General features: G+C 59.3%; 1 protein-coding gene across 1 annotated transcript in view; it reads left to right on the plus strand.

Moving 5' to 3' along the window:
* The first annotated feature begins 2,861 nt into the window (after window positions 1-2,861).
* ADCY1 (adenylate cyclase 1) overlaps window positions 2,862-14,239 on the plus strand; it is a 101,556-nt gene continuing 90,178 nt past the window's right edge. Inside the window, exon 1 of the mRNA XM_086398403.1 lies at window positions 2,862-3,587. Coding sequence (XP_086254529.1) covers window positions 2,943-3,587 — 645 coding nt within the window. The 5' untranslated portion in view covers window positions 2,862-2,942. The remainder of the gene's footprint in view (window positions 3,588-14,239) is intronic.

Genomic DNA, 14,239 nt, shown 5'->3' on the forward strand with positions numbered 1-14,239 from the left:
GATCCATTCCTGGGCCTCTCTCCAGACTTCAGGTGCTGCCTTGGCTTGTGGCAGCATCACTCCAGTCTTCACGCGGTGTTCTCTGCATGTGAATCTGTCTCCAAATGCCCCCTTGTATAAGGACACCGGTCATATTGGGTTAGGACTCACCCTACTCCAGAATGGCGTCAACTTAATTGCATCTGTAATAACCTCATTTCCAAATAAGGTCATGTTCAGAGGTACTGCAGGTTAGGACTTCAGAGTATAAATCTGAGGTGGACACAATTCAAGCCATGACACTCAGTGAGTGTACTGGATGTGTGCACTTGACTCTCGGATAATTTCCCCCATAGCCCTGGCTGCAAATTGTCCATGTGAGGTCTTCTCCTTTCCTTCCAGCCAACGGGATGAGACAAGAGGAACCTATGAGCAGTGCACGTCTGCACTGTGATAGTAACAATCTCTCCCACCAGCTGGAGTTAGGGAGCCATAGCCTCCACAGCTCCCACGAGGCTCTGGTGCATCCCCATCTCTGGCCCTGCAGGAACATCTCCAGGCCTCTGCTTCCTGGTCAACAAGACAAGGGTGATAAACCTTTTCACCAGGATGCCACGAGGCACAAAGGACATGATGGACGTGACAATGATCTGTGAACCATGCCTCATGGCCCTGGATGCTTTGTCAGGAGGAGCAGTGTGCTTTGTCAGGAGATGCTTTGTGTGTAGCAGCGAACAAAAGGCGTGGTGCCGCGGCTGAATCTCTTTCTGTTGACCCTGTGATACACAGGCTCTGTAGAAAAAGAGTTGATCTTGCCCGTTAAAGTTGTTGGGTGAAGGAAGAGTGTGTTACTGATTTGTGAACTTTGTACCCAGATCACTTTATCATACTTCTTGCATTCTTACTGTAGTTTGATCCATTTTCGGATATTCAGCTTGCCTTTCACAAAGTCATTAAGATATAGAAATATACTGCATCATTTAACAAGAGAATCTACTCTTGACACTCAGTACTTAAATAGAAAAACCTTGCAGACTTTGCTACCTTTGCTACCTTTTGGGGACGGGCAGAAAACCAGATGATGGAAGATGGGCACTTTGCCAAGTGAGGGGGAGGCAGGAGATCTTCCTGGTTCAGTTGCTGCCCTTCCGGAGCTGCCAGATCCATTGGGGTTGGAGACAAATGAACTGATGACCAAACAGAGTGGTGGGTACTAGGGAGAGTAGAAACCAGGATGAGGAAGCAATTGGCTGGGGCAGGGGGAGTCAGGAAGGCTTCACAGAGGAGGTGTCCTGTGTGGGGAGGCCATTTCAGGAGGAGGGACCAGATGGCCACCCCAAATTTGCTGATATCAACAAGGGGTGGAGGTTTTCCTGGCCTAGGCAGAGACTGTGAGGTGCTGTCTTTACAACTATCACAGCTGATACCAGATTACTTTGGACCTTTTATAACAATGGCAACTTCACCTGGCTCAACTAATACTGATTCCAGAAATATGTGACATGCACCTCAAATTTAGTTCTTGTGTCCATATAACAGTATATGGTGCAGGGGTTCTCAGCCCTAGAGCGCCTCTAAAACAGACCCATGCCTGAACCACAGTAGTTTAACCTGTTTGTCTGGAACTGGGCTCAGGGAAAATCCCTTGCCAGGGGCTAGCCTCCTGGTCTCTGTGACTCCCTGGGATCTCCAGTTCCCAGTCTACCCACGTCCACTCATATGAGAAGCAGCAGGGGATGGTGGAGCAGACACTGGTTCTGCTGGGAGTCCGGACACCTTTCCACATCTCCTGGAGTCAGCTGCTTACTCTGAGATCCTTGTGTGTTAAGGGAGACATAAGACAAAAGAACCCCCCCCCCCCCCCCCCCCCCCCCCCCCCCGGCCCCAACCCTGACACTCTCCACGCAGGGGCTACTATGAGCATAATGCAGGTAAAGGCTGGCACAAAGCCTTTTCCTTTAGAGTGAGTGTAAGCAGTGGGTCCCACACACGTGCCACGGCAACGGTCCCTACATTTGTCCTGCTGAAGAAAACATCTCATCACTCCGGTTTCCAGCTTCCACTTAGGGCAAACTGCAGCTTCCCCTTTCCTTTCCCTCTCCCACTCCATACCTGCACCAACAGCCTCACACCCACTTCCCTAGCCTCTATTGCTGTGACTCTAACCTGGCTCCTCCAGCACTCAGGTGGTACTGGCCACACTACATCCAGGCGACTGGGGTTTCTGCTTGTCGGATCTCACCACCTGGTCATTGCTTCCACCCCTGCACCCGATGACAGGGGTTGTAGGAACCAGGACAGGACTTGTCCACAGCCTGTCGTGTGGCGGGTTCTGGGTGTAGAGAGGCTGGGCGGAGGGAGATGTCGCAGGCCACCACCTTCCTCCCTGCCCCCGGGGTCCTAGGGCATCCCCTCACCTCTCAGGGCTCTGGGTATGGGTCTGTGGTCAAGCATGGGCCCCATTTTGGGTTCTTCTAGAATAGAGTGACCCGCTTTTATTGGGGGGTTACATTAGACAAGGTAAGCTGCCCCCCTCGGGAGGAACGGTGCAGAATTCCAGCACTTTTAACGCCCCAAGAGACAGCATAGTGCGAGGCGTTGCGCACCAGTGGGGAAACTGAGGCCGGGAGGAGTAGGCTGAGCGCCCAAGGTCACGCGACTCCTCGGGCGGCGGGGTGTACAGATTGTGGAGTTGGGGTGCGGGCCTCGCGCACGCGCGTGGGCCTCGCGCGCCAGGCCCGCGGCTCAGAGCTCGGCTGTCGCAGCGCGGTCGCTGGAGGACCGAGGCCGGGGCGCGGGCGGCGCCAGTGCGCAGGCGCGGCGGGCGGGAGGGGACGCGCTCGGGGCGCGCGCGCGGGGCAGCCGGCGCCCCAACTCGGCCCGCCGCGCCCCGGCGCCTCGCCGCCCGCCCGCCCGCCCGGCGCCCCGGCCGGCGAGGGGCGCGCCCGCTGCATGGCGCTGGGATGGCGGGGGCGCCGCGCGGCCGAGGCGGCGGCGGAGGCGGAGGCGGCGCGGGCGAGTCTGGGGGCGCCGAGCGGGCGGCGGGGCCGGGCGGCCGGCGCGGGCTGCGGGCGTGCGATGAGGAGTTCGCGTGCCCCGAGCTGGAGGCGCTGTTCCGCGGCTACACGCTGCGGCTGGAGCAGGCGGCGACGCTGAAGGCGCTGGCCGTGCTCAGCCTGCTGGCGGGCGCGCTGGCCCTGGCCGAGCTGCTGGGCGCGCCGGGGCCCGCGCCCGGCCTGGCTAAGGGCTCGCACCCCGTGCACTGCGTGCTCTTCCTGGCGCTGCTCGTGGTCACCAACGTCCGCTCGCTGCAGGTGCCCCAGCTGCAGCAGGTCGGCCAGCTCGCGCTGCTCTTCAGCCTCACCTTCGCTCTGCTGTGCTGTCCCTTTGCGCTCGGCGGCCCCGCCGGTGCCCACGCCGGGGCGGCAGCGGTGCCGGCGACAGCCGATCAGGGAGTCTGGCAGCTCCTTTTGGTCACCTTCGTGTCCTATGCCCTGCTGCCCGTGCGCAGCCTGCTGGCCATCGGCTTCGGGCTCGTGGTGGCCGCCTCGCACTTGCTGGTCACGGCTACGTTGGTCCCCGCCAAGCGCCCACGTCTCTGGAGAACGGTAAGTGTCGCCGCGCGCCCTCGATCCGGTCTGGGACACACCTGCTCTAGGGAGGGACTGGGAACGCGGGGAGAAGGGTGCGAATCTACCGACTGGGCAGGTGGAGAAACTGAGGCCCCGAATTGGAAGGGGGACGTTCAAGGTCACTCAGGGAATTGGGGACACATTGAGGGCTGGCACCCTGGGGCCGGACTCTTTCCCGAGTTACAGTCCACAAGCGCTCCTGGGTGTGGAGTGTGGAGACCCGAAACTAGCGGGCGTGGAGAAGGCAAGGATTGGCCCAAGGTCACACAGCTGGTGAGCGGCCGGTGAGGCCAGAGCTCTGGTCCGATGCTGTCTGGCTGCACCCATCCCCAAAGGATGGACAAAAAGTAGGTACGAGGAGCCGGCCTCGGCAAGCAGGATTGCTGCGGGCTGTGCGCTCAGCCCAGGGCTCCTCTCTCTTGCGCCTGGAGCGCGGAGCGCGTGCTAGCCACACAGAGTCCCCCTCCCAACCCTGCCATCATGGGGGATGTGGGAAGCGGGTAAAGACTTTGGCCCCCTCCAGCCACCCTGGCTCCCATTTGCGGATCCGTTTGGGGTCCTGAAAGACAGGGTTTGCCAAGGTCGCACAGGGCTCTGTCTGGTCCTTCTCGACCTGCTCTGCCTCAGCCGGCATCCAGGCTCGCAGCGCCTGAACTTTGTCACTGTTTTTCCCCAGGGGCAAGATCCTGGTGAGGACCCCATGCTGACTGCTTCCTAGGGGCTCCTCCCCAGCCCGAGGACCCCAGGGGTTTTAGGCAGGTGTCTTCCAGCCTGGTGCTTTTCCGTGCAGCCCAGCCCATCCCACCTAGTCTTGGAGGGCCCAGAGGGAGGGTTTTGTTTCTCCCTCTGGCTTTATTTTGGCTGGAGGGTGGTGGGAATCTGATGGGTTGGGGGAGCCCATCTAAAGAGAAAAAGGGGGATGTGAGGAGACAGGGGTGAGGAAGGGCAGCTGGACAGAGCTGGCTTTGGGAAGAACAACTGGGGGTGGGGGGAGTGATGAGAGTCAGATAGCTGGTTCCAGGGTCCCACCAAGGCCCCTCCACCCAAGGACCAAAGGAGGTGCCCCCAGACGGTGATGCCCGGAATGCACAGGGTCAGAGGGGCCATGGGACACCCAGGAGTGACACACGTTTCAGGGCCCAGAGAAGCCAGTGTGTGGTAGGGGCTGTGGAGGGGCAGGGGGAGGAGGAGGGAGTATGTGGGAGGGAGCGGGCTGAGGTGGGCTGGTGGGATGGGGGGAACAGAGGAGGAGAAATAGGGGTGAAGGCCAGAGACTGAGAGGAGGCAGAGATAAAGGCAGAAAAAAAGGGAAAAGGGCCAGGGGGCTGATTGCCCCCAGGGAGAGGAAGGAAGGAGTGGAGAGGGGAGGGCTCCATTCTCCAGCTGGCCTCCCGCCTTGCATCCTTAGGCTTTGAGTGGGGCTTATTTGACCTTCTCAGGGGGCACTCCTGTATCTTTCCCCCCCACAGCCCTACTATGTGTTGTGTTTGCTCCCCCCTCCTCCCAGCCAGCTCCCCCCAGCAAGGACCACCTCTCTATCTGGACAGGGAGGGTGGCTCAGTGGCCAGGTCAGCTTCAGGTGAGAGGGGCCCTAAGCTACCTGGGCAGGCCCCGGCTGAGTTCTGGTGGCCCCAGGGGTTCAGGCAACTGCTTCAATGAAAGGCTGTACTATTGTCTCCTTTTATAATCACCAATGTTCTAGGTAGCCTGTAGACATTCCTTTTAGAGAATTAAAAGATTAAGGGAGGGGGGCAGGGCAGGGAGAGTCTGTAAAGGTGCCCCAGGCATTCAGAACTCCACCCTTCCCCCCCGGATAAGATGGGCTCCAGTATTCTAGGGAGGAGGGGAGCCCATCCTGGACTTAGGTGAAGTCTTAGGGAGCACACACCTGGGTTTCAGTTGGCTAATGGCTGTGACTCCATGGGCTAAGCAGACCCTTCCCTCACTGAGCCTCAGTTTCCCATCCTGTCTTACAGGGCATCACAGCTCACCTTCAGGGCTGTGGTGAAAGTGAAAAAAGTCCACATTGGAAAAACACATATTCAGAATCTTGTGCCACTTCTGAATTGTTGTGGCTTCTTTAGAATGTTGTTATTCAAGTCCACCAGTCTGCACAGGTGGTGGTGATATTGACGGACAGATGGAGATGGATGCGGAGAAACATGCGGTGATCGGACCGCATGGTGCTCCAGGGATTCTCCCTTCCAATGAGAAAATTCTGGGAGTCTGTGAAATCTGTCCTTAGCTCTGCAACTTGGTACTTGAGACTGGTGGAGAAGATGGCACCCACATTTCTGAAGCGTGTTGGTTGCTAGTCATGCTTACGCCTACCTGCCCTCCTGCAGTGCACTCACCTGCTGACAGTTCCACTCCTGCAGGATGCAACCCAGGACAGGCAGAAGCCCTGCAGGACACAGGGTAGAGGCCAAAAGGAGGCAGAAGGGCTGGATGGATGAGCCAGTCTGTGCTGGGGTGCTGTCTTTGCTGCAGATACGCAGCATGTCGTATGCTTGCTGGAGAAAGCCTGTGCTGGGGCCTGAGATCTGGGTTAAAGTGTGGGCTCCTCTGGCCCTCCATAGAGGGATTCCAGGGGTTTTCTGCAGCAGTGCTGGGCTGCCCTGGTGTGCTTTGGGGCTCTGTAAGGCTCAGGCTAGCCCAGATGCTGGGAGGCAGAGGAGAACACGCAGAAAGCCAGACATGTGACTGCACAGCTGAAATTTGGGGGGCTGGTGCTCCTCCCTTTCCCGGGAAGGTGTGTCTGCTACTGCTTTCCCCTGGGGCAGAAAGAGTTTAAGGGAAATGGCCTTACTCCCCTGTGGCCCAGGACCAAGGCTGGGCCCCATAAATATAGATCGAATGGAGTCCCTTCTGTGTCCCTTGCTTTCAGGGCCCAGTGGTTGTACCTCAGCACAGTTACTTTTATTTAACTGGGTGACATGTCAGAACTGAAGGCATCCCATGCAAGAACACCAGAAGCCTGCTCAGAGCCAGCAGCAGTGGGCAGGCTGCAGAGTCCTGGGCTTTCAAGGGTGGGGGAAGGAGGGAAGCTGGCAACGTCAGACTTGTCCCTTGCTGACTTGCATACTGGAGGTGGCTGTGCTCAGGTACAGGGCGGGGAAGTAGAGTCAGGGGAGTGCTTGTGAAGGTCACTGCCGAAGGTCATTGCTGGGGAGTGGTGGTGGGGGAGGATGGGTGTCTCTGGAGAAGGCTCGCTGGCTCATGCTGCCTGCCCTGCCCCCCAGGTGCCTTGCCAGCTTCCTCCTTGTGCCTCCCCTCTGCTCACAGCTCCCAGAGGCCTGCTTCTCAGCCAGGTGGGGCAGGGCTGCTGTGTTTTCAGAAGGGGGACAGTGAGGGTCCACTGCAGCGTGCAATTTGCAGTGCAGTGTGGCGTCCTGTCAATATAAAGGAAATATGTTTAGTGCCTGAACCACGGAACGGTAACAGAAATCATGGCTGCCCTGGGGAAGTGGGAGCTGGCCAGATTTCCATCCCCAGCCCAGCCCCTCCACTCCCCACCTTGTAGTGTGGTCTGAGCTCTTGAGGAGCTCAGAGTGCTGGCAGGTGGAGCCATGTGACCGATCTCAGAACCTCCGCGCTTGCTGGCGGTGCTGGCTGCCACACGGGCTTTGGCAACCCATGCCTCTTGCCCCTGTGTCTCCTACTCCTCCTTCAAGGCAGGCCTCTGGGGCGTCTGTCAGGACCTGTGTCCCTCCCTCAGCCTAGCCCCTCCTCAGGCGCCCCCCACCCCAATTCTGCCCTGCCCCACTGGCTGGCCCTCTTCCCCTCTTTGTTTAGTTACTAAGTTGTGTCTGACTCTTTGCGACCCCATGGACTGTAGCCCACCAGGCTCCTCTGTCCATGGGATTTCCCAGGCAAGAATACTGGAGTGGGTTGCCATTTTCTTCTCCGGGGGATCTTCCCAGTCCAAGGATCGAGCTCATGTCTCCTGCACTGGCAGGCAGATTCTTTACCACTGAGCCACCAGGAAATCCCTCTTCCCTCTGGTCCTCTGCAGACTCTCCGCACTCCCTGCACCGGACCCTCTCCTGACCGCCTGTGCAGCCCTGCCCCACAGCTGGCCCCTCACCCAGCGTCGCCCCTTCTTCTCGGGCTGGACTCTTTCCCAGGTGGGGTCCTCTTCCTGCTCTCCTAACCAGCCTCCTGGCCACTGCCACCAGTACCTCCCTGCCCCCCAACCCCCACCCTGACTGGTTCTGTCACCTGTTTGTTCACCTGCCTTGGCTGAGCCGAGCAGGGAGGAGGAGGCGGCTCCCCAGCACAGGTTTGTCCTGGGCTGGCCGCTCCTCCCCCAGGCCTCCGGTTGCTGGGCAGGGCACAGCACCGGCTTCCCATCCTCTGCACCTCTCAGCCTGGGCAGTTTCCAGCGCATCTTCTAGGCCTGCAGGTTCATGTCCGTGGGCATCCCATCAGAAACTCCTGAGTCCTTGGAACCTGGGCTCCCAGCCCTCTTGTCTGATGGGCGGGTCCCTCCCTAAACCTGGTCTGTTTCCACCACAGCTGTGTCATCCTCTCGCCAGCTCCCACAGTAAGAAGCACCTAGAGTTGCCGACACCAGGGCAGCAGGAATTAGGGAGGTAGGGCCTGGGTGGGGAGACCATCCTGCATCAGAATGAGGGTTCCCACCTGCTCCCCCTCCGGGCAGTCCTGGGGGTCCCAGGCTTTCCTCTGCTGCCTTGGATCCCCAGACTGTCCATGTGCTGGAGTCTGGCCCCCTGGGTAGATTCAGCTGGGGGGGGGGGGGAAGGGCGGGGCGGGGGGGGCGGGGGGGGGCGAGGGGGGTGGGGACCACTGGAGCAGACACAGCTGTGAAGCCTCTGCAGCTTCTCAGGCTGTGGCACTTTCTTTAGATGGTTCTGGGTCCACACTTGGGTGCCAGATGCTGAGCCAGGGGACAGGACCGCCTGCCCTCCAGGAAGTTAGTCTTCGGGGACCCTGATCAACTACTGGAACTGCAATCTGTGTTGGGGGGAGTGTGTGTGACCTTCGGAGAAGAATAAAGAGGACAAGGCAGAGGGAGGGCTCAGGCCTGCCTCCTGGGGACAGAACACTCCAAGGTCCCGGACAGATGAGGCCAAGAGGCTGCTGGATTCTGGGGCTGCAGGCAGCTGGCTGAGGGAACTAGCTGGTCACCGTGGGGCCGGTGAGGCGGGTGTGGAGGAAGGGGCAGGTGTGGGAGGCCCTGGGGTTTGGGCTGCACAGAATGTTTTGAGGCCTTCCTTAAGCGGGTCCTGTGGGGAAACGTCCCCACCCACTGCCCTTTCCACGGGCTCCCTCCCAGTGGTTCTGGGGTGCTGCCCTTCTCCCCTTACATCTCTGATGTCCAGAGGGCCAGATTGATAGGCCAACTGGCTCTGTGTTGCAAACTTGGAGCCCAGAAATGTCCCTGGGCCATTTCCTGACTCAGATGGTGGTGGGTGGGCTTGCAGAGTGGGTGGGGTGGGAACTCCCTGCACCGCAGGGGCTCCGCTCCAAGCTTTGTAGCTGAGGGCAGGGCCCTTACCCTGTGCCTCCCTTTCCTCCGAGGCCATGTCTGTGGTTGTGTAGGCACAGGTGGCCCCCAGGAGTGGGGCTGGCACTCAGTGAAGTGGAAGCCGTCTCCTGTCATGCACTCATACACGAGCACTCACACACATACAGATGCATACCCTTGCACATGCACACAGGAATGCATGCACCCACATGCAGACTCACATACAGGCACACGCTCACACACTGCACTGATTATTTTTCCCATTTCCTGGGTAGATGTGTTTTCCCTGAGGAAAATGGGGTCTGGGACCCTCCAGCCCCGCGACCTCAGAGGCCAGCCCTTGGAATGAGACCAGGCCCCGGACTGCACCCAGATGGGGAGGCTGGATGAGGGGGGCCATGCATGTAGGCCTGAGAGCCATGGGGTGACAAGGACCAGGATCCCCGACTGTCTGGGGCCCTCTCCCCTCTGTCTGCTCTGTGTGAGTCTCAGCAGGGCAGGCTGGGCTTCCTTGTGCACACGTCCGTGTGTGGGGCGTGGCGTGAGAATGACACTCACTGTCTTCACTGCCCCAGTGCAGGCTGCCCCTCAGTGCTGCGTCTGTGTCCCTCCTGTCCTCGTCCTTCCTAGATCCTGCTTTTTCTCCTGCAGCTCCCGACCCTGCCTTCCTGCATTGGAGGGTGGCGGGATCTGCTTTGTACCCGAGCTGCCGGTGTTGACATTGCCTCCAGCCGAGGGAGAGCTTCTCGACTCCTGGGTCTCTGGGTGGGGCTGTGCAGAGCATGGACGCAGCTCTGGGGATGGGGCTCATGTGTGTACATGTGTGCATGAATGTGGGCACAAGTGAGTGCACATGTGTAATGTGTGTGCATCTGTGTGGGCATGTAGTTGCTTGTGTGTATACCTGTGCATGCGTCCTCCTGTACAGGAATGTGAGTGTGTTCATGTGTGTGTGTGCACGTATTGGTAGCATCCAGAGGCCCAAGTCCCACCCCAGACCTACAGAGTCTGGGTCCCTGGGTTTGAGGCCACCCATTGTTCTTCCAGAATCAAGCACCCGCCTTGTGCCAGGCTTGGTGTGGGGTGTGTGGTCTGAGGGCCCACAGTCTGCACACAGGGATGGAGAGCAGGGCCATTGTGTGTGTAGGTCTGGAGTCAGGGGCACTTGCTGAAATGGGCAGTGTAGCTAAGAGGGGGCAGGCCAGGAGTCATGGTCCATAGTGATCCTGTGGGCAGTGGGGCTGCTGCAGGCCCAGACCAGGGTGTCCTGCTATGCTCCTGAGGGGTGCCCAGGTGAGGGGTGCCCAGGTGAGGGGTGCCCAGGTGAGGGATCCAGGATGCCCATTGAGGGACTAGAGTGTAGGGGAACAGGTCGTCTGCCCCAATGAGTAACCTAGGTGCAAGGGGATAGGATGCCAATTAGGGACCCTGGGGATGGGACTCCCACCTATGATGCCTCAGGAGCTCTGGAAAGCTGGGTGTCCCTCTTGCCGTCCCCACTCTCAGAGGGGAAGTCCTCCCCAGGGCCACATTCCCAATCTGAGGGCGGATTTGTGTTTTGACTCTGAAGTACAGAGTAGCTCTACCAGAGCTCAGTTTTCCCTGTGCTGAAGTAGACCCTGACCTTTGGGAGCACAGCTTCCTTCAGTGGGTGAATGAGCCTTATAGCTCACGAAGCAGCTCGTCTGGGGCCCAAGGCACCATGTGCCCGGGCTGGACGTCAGATGCCACACTCTGGACAAGGAGAATGGCCAGCTGCAGAAGGGCCTGGCTGCTCCAACCCGGGCCGGGCCTGGGACCCTGGCCCCGTGGTCCACCCTCCTTCGTGACCTGTCATCACATGCAGTGTCCCCCCACCGCCCTTCTCGGCAGCTGCCCCATGAGCTCCTGGGAGACTGCAGCCTGGGTGCCTCCCGCATCTGCACTGGCAGCTCCATGCCGCATCTGAGCATCTGGGCGAGGTGTCTGCTCTGGGACTCTCTGTCCACTGCTGCTGGGAGAACTGGGTTGTGAGCACTGGTGGTCAGGGCGGAGGGTGCTCACTGAGAGCCTCGTGCTGGAGTGCTGTGCTGAGTGCTGGCCTTCTCTGAAAGAGTGTGTTTTTCTTGGTGCCTTTGCCTAGTTTCCTTATGTGAGAAATGCTGTCATGTTGTTGGAGTGTGTTGCCTTCTGAATCATCCGTGGCCAAAGGGATCTGAAATGTGTGCTCTTTGAACTTGTTTTGCAAGATGGCTGCTTTTCCAAACACACTCACCCTGCTCTATGGACGAAAAGCTCAGTGAGCACATTTGGGGAGTCACTGGTGTAGCCTAAGGATTTGGGAATATCTCTGCTACTTTATTGTAAAGCAGGTCTTTATCTGCAGGAATCACAAGTGGTTCCTGGGCCCTCACCATGTCCCTGGAGGACCCTGTGCAGTGGGATCCATTCCTGAAGTCCAGTGTGTTCAAGGGTCCGAAATGAGCGGTGAGGTGAGAGCCTCTGTGGGGCTAGAGTCAGTGTGTGACCAGTCCCTGTGTGCACACGTTTGTGCACTGTGCCCCCCCGCCCCGCCCCGCCCCGCCCCGCCATGCCCGGCTCCCACCAGCTCAGCGCCCCAGAAGCCGTGTCACTGCAGACACTAGGACACGCTGATGCCTCGCCTCTTATGCGCCTCTGTCGGTCGTGGAAACGCTGGGACCCCTCCCCACTGCCCGGCTGATGACAGACGCGAGAGTTGAGCTGCAGTCTTATCAGGTCTTGTCTGAGACAACCTGGAGAGAGGTTGGGCAGTGCCCCTGGCAGTGCAGGCGTCTCCCTGCACCTCCCTCCGCCCCTTTCCAGGGCTGTGCCAGGGCCAGGCCACCTCCCCACCCACATGCCCTCAGTTACTCATTCAACAAACACCAGAGCACCTGCTATATTATGAGAGGTTCCCGGATCTATCGCGGACCTGACAGACTGAGGCCCCTTGAGAGGCAGCAGCAGGTAGGGGAGGTGACAGATGAGTTAATAGTATTGGAAGATAGTAACTTCTAAAAGCAACAGAAGGAGAGAAATAGAAACAGCCAGCAGGAGAATCCAGAAGCTGAGGTGGAAGTGTGTGCACTTTTCGCCAGGGGTCAGGTAAGTGGTTTTGATAAGGTGACATTTGAGTGGAGCCCCTGCAGGTCAGGAGTGCATCAGGCACTGTGTAGGAAGGGGGTTCCTTCCCAGGAATGCAGGACAGAGGCCCCAAGCAAAGTGGGCCAGGCCAGGGGTACACGAAGAGGACAGGCTGTAGGGCATGAGCCACAGAGAGTTTTGGGCCCAGGGAGACTCAGGACTAGGGATTTAGAGCAGAGGACCGTCCAGGAGCCTCAAGGGCCAGGAGGGGCACAGGCTTGGGTTAGGAGGCAGCTTGGCAACCAAACAGCGGATGGCAGGGAGGGCAGTCAGGGCGCCCTGTGTTGGAGACAGAGCCGGTAGGATTTGCTGGTGGTGGAAAAGGGCCGTGGCCTGAGAGGTTTCCAGGGGCCTGGATCAACTGAGGTGGGAGAGGCTGCTGGGGTGAGTGCTGGGTGCCACCAGGGGTCTACCAACAGGAGACATGCATGGACAGGGGAGGGGGACAACTGGCTAGGCCAAGCTGAAGGTATTGGTTTGGGGGTCTTTGGCACAGGGATGGGCTCCCAAGTGGAGTGTGGCTGAGATACCACAAAGGGTGGAGTTTGGGGTAGAGAGGGGTCCAGATGCGAGGCTTGGACCAGAGGATGCTGGGGAGGGTGCCCATGGAGGGGAGCTCATGGCCTGAGCAGGGTGGGCTGGACACTGGGACCTGAGCCTGGGTTCAGGATATGAAGGTGGTCCTGACCTGGTCACAGACCACCCAGCATAGCTGCAGAGGGGACGGAGGTTGGAACACCACAGGGCCTTTCCAAGAGTTTTGCTGAAAGAGGAGAAAACTGGGCAGGCCCAGGAGAAGAAGAGGAGTCTCATTTTCAGGAGAAAGAGAGCAGTAGGCCCCAGCTGGAGGGTTCAGGGAACCCTGGGGCATGGGCAGTGGGAGTGGCTGGGCCAGGCAGAGAGAGGGGTGGAGGGACAGGTGAGGATTGGGATGGAGAAGCTCTCCGGGCTACGGGTGTGGGGTGGTGCACTCACTCCTAGGAGACGCCCGGGTGGGCAGGCTCTGGCGTTTCCTCCAGTGGTGTGTGTGGAGCTGGATTTCACCAGCCCGGCGTTTCCAGAGTGGGAGTGGCAGGAGAGTGTCCTGCTGGGCCGTGGAGTTTCAGCTGGAGAAGAAGAGAGCTCTAAGGGCAAGCCTTCCAGGGGTGAGAAAGGTGCAGATGGGGTTCCTGGCAGGGCCCAGGCATCCAGGGGGGCGTAGGCTGCAGGGGGTCCTGGGGGGTCTGGATGCTGAGGCCAGGTATGTGGGGGAGGTGCCCTGAGGCCAGGAGTGAGGGCAGTTACAGGGAGCCCGGGAGGTGGGGCTGCTGGGTGTGCCCTGCCCTCTGCAGCTGGGGGCCCTGCCCTTCCTCAGGACCCCTGTGTCTGTAGATTGAGGATGCTGGTGGGGGTGGCAAGGACCTGTCAGTCCCGGGAGGCATGTTCCGGGCTGTGTGGTACTCAGCCTCCACCCCAGCACGGACCCTTCCCCAAGCTCAGAAGCCTCAGCCTGGCTCCCCCGTCACCGCTTCTACTGCAGCCAGTGTGAACCAGCGCCCTCTTCAGGCCACACCTGCCAGCAGGTGACGTCTGGGCTTCTCTCTGCCTTGTCACCCTCCTCCCTGGTCACTGATTAGGTAGCCAGTCTTGAATCTTCTCTGTGCCCTGTGGGGCAGGACCTGGGCCTCTTGTCACTGCTGTGCCTGTCACCTTGGTTCCTGATCGTGGAGTGTGTGGGAATTGAGTGGAGGCAGGGAGGCAGGTGTGCTGGGGGCTTTAGCATCATGTGGATGGCCTCCTCCTTTGATTTCCTGGGGGAAGATTGGCAGGTTTGTGAATGTGAATTCAGAGCATCGGGCAGGGAAGACCCCCTATCTCTTTTCCACTCTGCCTGCTAGACTCCAGCTGTGGGGCAGGCCATCGGGCTCTTCTTTGTGTGAGTGTCTCAGATGGTGTTGACAAGGCAGCCAGCTAGGCATCCAGCTGGGCCTTGGTATCCCTGGGGATCACTGTG

This window comes from Bos grunniens, chromosome 4 (genome assembly GCF_055505025.1).
Source record: "Bos grunniens cultivar Pamir isolate PY7600 chromosome 4, Bosgru_T2T1.0, whole genome shotgun sequence".
In the NCBI taxonomy this organism is placed as follows: Eukaryota; Metazoa; Chordata; class Mammalia; order Artiodactyla; family Bovidae; genus Bos; species Bos grunniens.